The 11002-nt window shown below is 38.7% G+C and overlaps 1 protein-coding gene across 1 annotated transcript; it reads left to right on the top strand.

The window, feature by feature from the left end:
• The first annotated feature begins 500 nt into the window (after nt 1-500).
• Nucleotides 501-10066, top strand: LOC132056738 (cell wall protein RBR3). Its single transcript, XM_059449060.1, has 2 exons — nt 501-1538; nt 9670-10066. Exons 1-2 carry the CDS (start codon nt 501-503, stop codon nt 9826-9828), a joined length of 1197 nt encoding a protein of 398 aa, XP_059305043.1. The 3' UTR covers nt 9829-10066.
• Nucleotides 10067-11002: the final 936 nt, after the last annotated feature.

Below are 11002 nucleotides of genomic sequence, written 5' to 3'. Positions count from 1 at the left end.
AAATCTCAAATTTGGGACAATTTGGTGAAGGATTGGATGAGTTTTGAGTCAAATTATTGTCCACGATCGAAGGAAAACGACTATCAAAATTGGGTTTTAGTTTAGTGGGTCGCCGGTTGGGTTTAAATGGACTATATTTGAAATGGGTAATTTCAATTGAAATTTGGTAATTTAGGTCTGATTTGGGGAATCCGTCAAAATTGGGATAGATGTGTTGGCTTTGTTGACGGCCGGGTATAATTAACGGCAATGTGAAACGGGCATAAAGTTATCTAATAAAACAAAGTTTAAGGGGTTTGTTTATATTCGACCTTTTTCAATTTCCGTTAACATCGCCAATAATCCCCCGAAGGCGACAAGTTGATAGAAACCACCGGATTCCGGTAAAGATATCCCATTAAAGCCTTTTGTTTTCTTCAAATCTCCATTGCAAGCTTCTTCTATATTAACCCTAACCCCCTTGATTTAGCGGCTTCTATCATATATTGTGAAAACCTAGAATGGAATCACTGTTTGCAAACTATGCTTCTTCAGATGAAGATGAAGAGCATCAACAACAACTACAGCCCTCCAGTTCTTCAAACCCTTCGAAATCTTCTTCATCTTCTTCCTTTCTTTCACTTCCCCCACCTAAACCCCAATCCAAAACTTCCACATCTGTAAAGCCTCTTGAAATTTCTGATAAACCCTCATCCTTTTTATCTTCTCTTCCTCAACCTAAATCCACTTCTTCTTCTTCTTCTTCTTCTTCGCTTTTCTCTGTCCTTCCTCCTCCCAAAGCAGATCCATTGTCTTCTTTGGATACTAAACCAAAAAGGGTTGTTCAGTTTAAGCCTCCTGTCAACCCTTTTTCTGTCAAGTCTAAAACTGTGGACCATGAAGACGAGGATGAAGATGAGGATGAGAAGGAAAAGCAAAGAAAAAGGTCTGGATCTTTTACTCAAACAGCTACAGTTAAGTCATTTTTGACTAGCATTCCTGCTCCAAAGAACTCCACTACTTTGGGTGTTTTGGGTTCGGGCTCTGGAAGAAGATCCACCATTGAAGCAGATGTCCCTGTTCCTAATAATTCAGCTATCTCGAATGAGGTTGTAGTTAATAACAGTAATGAGAGCCAACAGGTTGATGGATCGTTTGCGAGTTCAATAGGAGGTTTTGATGGTCCCTCTGAACATAGTGGTGATTACACCAATTGGAATCAACAGAGTTATGTGAACCATGAAGGCTATGCTGGCTATAGTAATGATGGGGCTAGTGATTGTTCTCACGCGGCTCCATCAAGTGTGAACTATGCCGGCTATGACAGTAATTATGGCGCTTACACTGGTTATGAGCAGTATGGTCATAATTGGACTGATGGGTCTAGTGCATCGGCTGTTACTGAGACGGCTGAAATTGCATTTAAATTGCCTGGGAAGAGAGGCAGGAATGATGCTCCACCGCAAGTAGTTGAAGTGAACCAGGACGAGTTGATGAAGAATCGACCAAGGGAAGACCAGGCAAGGCTTACCGGGATTGCCTTTGGCCCATCGTACCAGGTATGAAGTACTTTGGTTACTCATTTTGAGAAGCTTAAACTTTAATTGTTGTACTGCATATTAATTTTTTCTATCTGATATTGTGAATGTAGTGTTTGTTGTGAGTTTTAACTATATTTTTGTGCTTAATTTTAGATTTTATTTACTCCCTCTGTCCCAATTTATGTGATGCACTTTCTTTTTTTAGGCTGTCCAAAAAAAAAAAAAATTAATACATTTTCTTATTTGGCAACAATTTAACTTTAAACTTTACGTTTTACACTTAACGAGATGATCTATAATCACACAAATATCTTTGACTTATTTTAGACCACAAGATTCATAAGTCTTCCTTTATTTCTAAAACTCCATGCTCTGTCAAACTATATCACATAAATTGGGACGGAGGGAGTATATGATTTCTTCTCAGTTTGAGCAGGAGAAATGAATCTCAGAGATTTAGAAATAAAGGAAGACTTATGAATCTTGTGGTCTAAAATAAGTCAAAGATATTTGTGTGATTATAGATCATCTCGTTAAGTGTAAAACGTAAAGTTTAAAGTTAAATTGTTGCCAAATAAGAAAATGTATCAATTTTTTTTTTTTTTGGATCTTCTCAGTTTGAGCAGGAGAAATGAATCTCAGAGATTTAGATAGCAATTGTGAGATATATTTACCTGATCCATTTAGTGTTATATATGTATGTTTTGAGTTGATTTTTCCTTTAGACAGCCTCGTATTCTAGCTTCTAGCCCTTTTTTGGGGGGATTAGGTTAATATTCTAGCTTCTAGGCCTTAAGATCAAATGATATTCCAGTGGGAGGATTGAGAATTTTCTGACAACTAGTAATGGTAGTTTAGATGCCTGCTCTTGCTTTTTTCCCTGTCTCTTGCTTGTCGTGCGATGTTTTTTTCCATTTATCTTTTTGGCATGTCCCACTAGCATAAGGGTATTTGTTCATTAATACAATAGTCAAGTTAACGTGAACATGAATATTTATAAGTTAACTTAAACATGAATATTTATGCATTTTCTTTTGGTAATCTTTTTTCAATGTATGTTGTTCTTTAAAAAAAAAAAAAAAAAAAAAAAAAATTGAGGAGAGGCTTAATCTGAGGATACTAGAACAAAAAATTTATGTACAGTAACATTATAGGTAGATAATATAATGATAACATGAGACAATCACACCAATCTAGATTTTAAAGAACGGGAAATCTCTTGGTTTCTTCCTATCACCGCTGGCAGATTTGACCTAGTGTCATTTTTCTTGGAAGTCTGCATGGTGGAAGGGAAGTAGCTTCCACAGTACTTCCATGTGTCAAAGCCGTAGGCAGGAGTTAAAATAATTAGTCAACTGGCTATGTGCTGACCTTAGACAGCTAAAGAGCTTCGTGGGGTCAAGATCTTAAGCGCCCTCCAATAGAAGAATGTTCAGTGTTATTGGAATGTAGAATTGATGAATCTAAATGAAAATTGAGCTGTCTAGTTCACTAGACACCTAGGTGATGATAATGGTCGTTGAATCTGGGTCATCATGTCGTTAAATGTGGAGGCTACTGGGAAATCTATACAAATTTTGGTTTTATTTGAATTACATACAGAATAATGATCTTTTTTTTTTATTGATGAAGTAAAAGGCAATAATGTAATCTTCCTTCTCATTGATTCCCTCCCCCCCAAACCCCCCCGCCGGGTTTAAAGAAAGAGATATCTGCAAGGATTTGGGAGGGTGAACTAGTTAACTTTAGCTATCAGTGGTTATTTGATAGGGGTGGGGGGTATAAGAACTAGTGGACACATATAATATAGTGAGATATGAAGAGCCATGAAAGAATTATGGAGAGTAGGCAATTAGAAGCGTGCATTGTGACATTGGCAAAACCTACTTCAGGTAAAATACCTGTAGTGTATCCTTTTATTGCCAATTTCTATCAAGATACCTTAAGCATTACAACAACAACATACCTAATAGAATCCCACAAGAGGAGTCTGGGGAAGGTAGGATGTACATAACCTACCCCTTCCTTTATGGGGGTAGAGAGGCTGTTTGCGAAAGGCCTTCAACAGACCTTAAGCTTTGCAGTTAACAAATTAAATTTCTACTATAACTATCAATCAATTTATTACATCTCAGTGCTGAATTAATTGGGTCAACTATATGAATCCTTATAATCCATTTTGCTTTATTTGAATCCATTCCATTCGATACTAAATAAGTTTCTTCTAACAAAATTAGGAGTTCTCTATAATTAGTGGAAAATTAGGAGTTCTCTATAATTAGTGGTTTCCCAAATTTCACATTTATCCCAACACAAATATGCAAGTCTAGGGTACCTGATATCTTTCTCTATTACAACCATTCTATTATAATTTTTTTTTGGTAAGGATTCATTCTATTATAATTCGAAGTGTTACATATTCACCAAAAATGCATTCTCACCCGCAAGGTTGGCTCAGTTGGTTGAGCATGGGGCTTTCATAATGGAAGCCTCAGGTTCGAAACCCCCTGCCTACGACAGCAGGAGATTTGCCTTTTGGGTCGAGCTCGTCGCACGGGGCTTGCCTAGTGCGGATTATCTCTTCTGTGTGGTTTGCGAGCTATTGCACAGGAGCTGGGTTTACCCTGTGCGCACCCGAAGGGTAGCAGCTGCGGGTTCCCATGTTATAAAACAAAAAAAAAATGCATTCTCTTAGAAGACTTACCCTATAGATCTAAATTGGTTGCATAGGCATTTGATCTCAAATTACCTTCATTCTTTTAATGTGGACAAACATGCGGTGCATATTCTGTGTTTTACTTCTGCACTAATACCATTGCTCTCTTTGTGTGCTCTTCCCATGGTTCAACTGTTGATTGACTTTCTTAATGGTTTTGTCGCATATCACAATATTACATGAGTAGTTTGCACCGTCCCACCTGTTATTGTATAAACTTTAAGTTAATTCATGTATAACTAGAGTAAACAAGTACATGCTTAAGGTAGTATAAAATGTCAGGTGTGAGAAACTCGTGTACTCTTCCACTGTTGTCACACTTCTGATTGCCTCTTTGTACATATTCTTTTTTGGCATTTAAGAAGTTGTACAGGCTAGCCAATGCGAGGGAAAGGAAGGCCCGTGACCTAGACCAAGTAAAGTGTATCAAAGACAAGGAAGGCGAAGTATTGGTGGAAGATGCACATATTAGACGAAGATGGCAGACGTACTTCCATAAACTCCTGAATGAAGAGGGAGACTGGAACATCGTACTAGGTGAATAGGAGCACTCCGAGAGTCATCGTGATTTTGGGTATTGTAGGCGGGTCAAGGTTGAGGTGGAGGGGGTTATGCGTAAGATGAGTAAAGGTAGAGCGATCGGGCCAGATGAAATCTCGATAGAATTTTGGAAGAATGCAGGCAGGGCAGGCTTGGAGTGGCATAAGCGGTTGTTTAATGTCATTTTTAGGACGTCAAAGATGCCCGAAGAGCAGAGGCGGAGCACGATGATCCCGTTGTACAAGAACAAGGGGGTACCCAAAATTGCAACAACTATAGGGGTATCAAGCTGCTGAGCCATACGATGAAAGTTTGGCAGAGAGTGAGGGAAACTAGGATGAGGAGGACAGTGTCTATTTCAGAAAACAAGTTCGGTTTCACGCTGGGGCGATCGACCACAGAAGCCATCCTCCTTGTGAGAAGGTTGGTGGAGCAATATAGGGAGCGGAAAAGGGACTTGCACATGGTGTTCGTTGACCTAGAAAAGGCATACGACAGTCTCGAGGGAGGTGCCATGGAGATGTCCGGAAGCTAGAGGTATTCCTGTAGCATACATTAGAGTGATTAAGGACATGTATGATGGAGCCAAGACCCGGGTAAGGACAGTGGGAGGTGACTCGGAACACTTCCCAATCATGATGGGCCTGCATCAGGTATCTGCTCGCTCTTAGACCGTTTCTGTTTGCCTTGGCGATGGACGCACTGACGCGGCACATTTAAGGAGAGGTGTCATGGTGCATGTTATTTGCAGATGACATTGTACTGATTGACGGGACGCGAAGCTGGGGTTTGGGAGGCAAAACCTGGAGTTGAAAGGTTCTAAGTTGAGCAGGATTAACATAGAATACTTGGAGTGCAAGTTCAATGACCTGACTCATGCAGTAGACGAGGACGTGCGTCTTGGTACTCAAGTCATCCCCAAGAGAGGCAGTTTCAAGTACTTGGGGTCAATTACCTAAGGCAATGGAGAGATTGACGTCGATGTCACTCATCGTATTGGTGCGGGATGGATGAAATGGAAGCTCGGTGTTTTGTGTGATAAGTAGGTGCCGTCTAGACTTGAGGGCAAGTTCTACAAAGTGGTGGTTAGACGGACTATGCTCTATGGTGCAGATTGTTGGCCAGTTAAGAAAGCTCATATCCAAAAGGTGAAGGTAGCAGAGATGCGGATGCCAAGATGGATCTGCGGGCATACCAAGAGAGATATGATTCATAATGAAGTGATTCGGGACAAGGTTGGAGTGGCCCCCATGGTGGACAAGATGCGGGATGGAAGGTTGAGGTGGTTCAGTCATGTGCAGAGGAGATGCGCAGATGTTCCAGTGAGGAAGTGTGAGAGGTTGGCAGCGGTGGGCCTAAGGAGAGGGAGGGGTAGGCTTAAGAAGTCTTGGGGAGAGGTGATTAAGCAGAATATGACGCAACTTCAGCTTACCGAGAACATGATCCTTGATAGGAGGGTGTGGAGGTCGAGTATCATGGTAGAGGACTAGTGGGTTGGCGCGTGGATTTCTTTTCCGTACTAGTAATAGTAGTATCTTTTTACGTTTGCTTATTTTTAGATCCCTGGTACCAGTGTTATTAAAGGCGCACTTTAAGCGCGCTTAAGCCCTGAAACGAGGCTCAAAACATGTTGAGCGCTTCGCCTCGCTTTATGTGCGCTTCAGTGTCATCATCAAGGCTCTAAGACATACTTTTCTTTGCCGATGAGCCTCTCTTGGAGAGGTGACACTAGATGATTGATATTTCACTTTATCGTAATATTTTTACAATTTCTTTGTCCATATATTTGTTATTCATGCTTATTATTATCAATCTTGGACTAAACATATATATATTTGTATTTTTCCACCATTGCCCTTTTTTCATTAAAGCCCATGCTTTATTTGCATTTTGCGCTTAAAGCCCCAACTGACCTTAGAGCTTTTTTTTCGCTTTTCACTTTTGATAACACTGCCTGGTAGAACCTGATTGATTTCACTTCATTTATCTTATCATCTCATTGCTGTTATTTCCTATTATTTCTGCTGTCTTTACGTCTCTTCTTGAGCCGAGGGTCTATTGGAAACAGCCTCCCTACCTTCACAATGTAGGGGTAAGGTTTGCGTGCACTCTACCCTCCCCAGACCCCACCTGGTGGGATTATACTAGGTATGTTGTTGTTGTATGATATGCTTTCTTTAGGTTGATGTACATCATATGGAGATCATTTCTCCTCTCGTTAGAAGTTCTCATAAGCTTTTTTTTAACAAAAATAGTCTCTAGTTAGATCTTCCGGACATGGGATTTAGACTTGTTTTCTTTTCTGTTATCGCTGCTATTTCCTAAATCCATACCATTTTCTTCACAATGTTTCAAAGTATGTCTCATAAGTTCAACGCCACAGCAATTCGCTCTTTGAATATCTCCTCTACTCTTATGTATCAAAACCACTTGTTCGACACTCTTAGACATGTTAATATAACAATGAATAACTTGGTAGCTATATAATTGCCTCTTTGAGGCACTTATAAACCTGTACAGGGATACCATTTAAACCAGAGTTTTTCTAATCCTCATATTTTTGGCATCCTTTAGTCCAGCAAAGGTCATTCTGCAAGTGAATTAAGGTTTTCATCCATCAGTGTATAAAGATCTATAAAGTTATGCTCCTGATTTGCCAGGGCCAGGCAACCCCTGGTGTAACGCATCTAGGTTTCATGTGGGATATCGGCTTTCACTGCTTTTCATTTTGATTTCCCCTTTTCTATGTGCTGCTCTCCCGACTTTTGTGTGCTGCTTCGGTTTGAAGTTATAGGCATTTTGTCCTTTTCCCCGTTTCTTCATTTGTTGATTTGCATTTTATTATTTTTCTTAAGGAGGTGGCTAAAGTCTTGCATATTCCGGGGTTCTCTTTGTTTTTGCTTCTTTCCCTTTTAGTACAACCATATTGAGAAGCTATGCATAAACTATTGTCATAAGTATGTCCAAAAGATAGTGAAACTTATCCAGAAAGACGTATGTTTTTTATTTTTGTGAAGTGATTGCAGTGACAAATATTTGATCCGGGCAATTTCACTTGCCAGTAAAAAGGATATAAAGAGAAATAAAGGAGAAGAACAGAGAAAAATACTGTCATTTTACTACCACTGTCATAGAATTATGTCAATTTTCGTAATTAGGATCTAAACGTCTACAATCAAACTAAAACGCTAAGGTTACTAGTACCAAATCTTCCAGCTCCACAAGAAAAAGGAAAGGATCAGGAGAGGAGGGTGAGGGTATAGTGGAGTTATTGGTTACTGCAAAAGGAAATAAGAATTTTGAGGAAAGGCATTTGTATCTGGGGTTAAGGGGGGTCAGGGGAAGGATTTTGTCCAATTGCTTTTGGTGAAATCAAATTATAATTACCTCATCAATTAGGTAATAAGTAACAAAACTCGCTTATTAAAAATACTTTCTCTGGAAAACATTTTCCTTCATACAAAACACAACCTAAGAGTCAAAATTAATCTCTTCTGCTTGTATTTATGATGTACAAAGTAGATTCCTTATTGTGTAGAAAGATGGTTGGATTTTTGGGAGGTCTACTTCACTTTGCATTAAACCACCTTCGAATAGTTTACACCATTTCGGTGTCATCCTTTGATGCCTTGTTTATTTGATTTTGTAAAACATAAATAGATAGGCTCCTGCAAGTGATAGTCTTGCCTCAACTTCTGTCTGTCCTAACTTGATTTGAATATAATTTATTATGGGGACTTTTGACCATGCTCACCAATCTATGACCATTTAGCGAGCAAAATGAGATAATACCTGCCAGCAAAATACAGAATCCCTTTTACTTTTTTCTTGATCAGTAAAGGTAAAGGGTTCATTCACACAAAAGAATCCAGGCACTCAGTGCTGAACAGTATAAAAGGAAGGTGGGGAGCCCCTGTACAAAATAATTGTTGTACAGAGCTAATAAAGTCTATGTTGATTTCCGAGTATATATTTCAAGCTTACAAGTTACCTGAAAAAGCCAAAATAAACTACTGTATTTTAAATAGGGGTGGCAAATTTAGTTTGGGCAGGTCATTTAAACCACCTCATTTATTGGCTCAATCTATGATGACCCGCCCAATTCAGCTCATTTAAAAATTGGACCGCTATGTAGTCGAAATTGACCCATGAGAGACCTTGTTAAAATATTAAAAGGCTATCTTTTTGTTTGCTCTGTCATATAAAGTCTCATAATAAAGGGAAAAAAGTAGTGTAGGTACTTAAAAAATTATAAAAGAACAAAGGAATTGAAACTTAGTAAGAATTGAAAAAAGTTTAGTAATTAACTCCCATATGCTTAGGAATAACTCCCATAATTGTCTAGCAAGTGGGCAATGAGGGACAAGTGGCTCTGCTGTTTTCTGATTCTTTATCACATGCAGCATCTATTGCCATATAGCCGAACCTCTTTTCTATAGAATTCTTCGTGTGAGACATGCGTTATGAGTCAATCTGGCTGAAACATGCAAATTTATATGCTGTTAAGATATACAAATCTTTATTTGCTTGTTTTTTGAACTTTAATGTAGGGCACCGAGCTGTAGTGAAACAGTTGATATAACTTTCAAGGTACCCGAGATTTGTCATTGTCTCGTCCGAGTTTCTCCTGCCCTCCATTTAAGGAGTGAAGGCAGGGTGTGACTTGGGTTCTGTTTGGTTAGACTTATGAAACTGATTTTGATTATCTATGCCTGTATTTAACATTCAATTTTCTTTCTGATTTTTACCCTTGATACCAAACATTGATTGTAACTGGGATTAAATCAGGTGAAGTATTCCAAATAGGCTTTACCTACTCCTTTCCTTGCCTCCTGCCAATGATTAAGGTTGATAAGTATTAAGTTTCTCACATGCACGCTTTCTTTCTTGTAGCCTGTTTCGAGCAAGGGAAAGCCTTCTAAGCTGCTCAAAAGAAAACATCAAATCAGTACTTTATACTTTGATATGAAACAAAAAGAAATGGAGCTGGCAGAGCGACGTGCAAAGGGGATGCTAACAAAAGCACAAACCCAGGGAAAGTATGGTTGGTGATGATATTAAGCGACAGTTTTATGGTCTTCGAAGACATGGTGAACTGGCAACTTCACTTTGTTTGCTCATCAAATTTCGGATCTGTATTCTGTCCTCTGGTTTAAATGTTATTGATAGTCTTTCTGTTGTCTTTGAAAATATTGTAGTGCTGCAGTATTTCTACAATTTCCAAATGCTATTGGTTCTATAGGTTCCTTTAAATGAAATACTGTACAATGAAGGGAAATAGTTGATTGCATCTGTGATGGTCAGTGGAAGATAAGATTTATATACTTAATTTGATGCAAGTTTCAAACAGGGTGCTGAAACCTTGGAAAGCATAGTCATCTGAGGGAAGGAAACCGGTCCATAATAATGCAGAAAACGCTGAGTTGAGAAATGACGGCATTTGACCCTAGTAGTGAGTTACAATCATTGTTTCTAATACAGAGTAATGAAAAAAATACAGCATAGAGAAACAATGAGAACTGACAAAGTCACAGTTGTGTTTTCTGCATCTAGATATAGAGAATTGCTCAGCGGGTTTTAGTCTTGTGCTCATGCGCATCACTGCAGCACATATTTTCTTCCAGCAATGGATCACTATGAGAGTTTGTAGGATAATGCTTGATCAAAAAAGAGTTGGTAGAATAATGGTAGGGGCTTACAGAAAACTTGTCTCCGTCCAAGTTGACCTGTCTATTTGTTGGCTTAGCTCACTTTGATCTGTTTAATTTAGCCCATCTAAAAAATTTGTTGATATGCTTGCCAAATTGATTTGTGAGAACTTGTCAAATTATTTTCAAATTGACATTTTTTTTTGTTTGATTTGTATATTAGTAATAAAGAAGAAAAAGTTTTATTAGGTATTTTGAATTTTATAAAAGAAGAAACAAAACAATTAAAATTTAGTAAGAATTGGGCGAGTAGGTTATGGAATGCTATTAAGCCCAACTCATTTCAGGCAAGTGACCTTTAGGCGACTCACAAATGACTTAGTCTATTTGGACCTGTCTAGATATAGCACAACCCGCTTATTTGATACCCCCAAAGTAGAATGAGGTTCAAAACGATCAGCTATGAACACATGCTCATGAAGATGAAATCATCACAGGGATCAAGAGTGTCATTTACACAAAGATGCTTGGCCCTTCTAGGATGGCTATAATTCCTCAACAGAAACAATATCAGCATC

This window comes from Lycium ferocissimum, chromosome 5 (genome assembly GCF_029784015.1).
Source record: "Lycium ferocissimum isolate CSIRO_LF1 chromosome 5, AGI_CSIRO_Lferr_CH_V1, whole genome shotgun sequence".
Classification (NCBI taxonomy): Eukaryota; Viridiplantae; Streptophyta; class Magnoliopsida; order Solanales; family Solanaceae; genus Lycium; species Lycium ferocissimum.
This window is presented reverse-complemented; position numbering and strand designations above follow the sequence as displayed.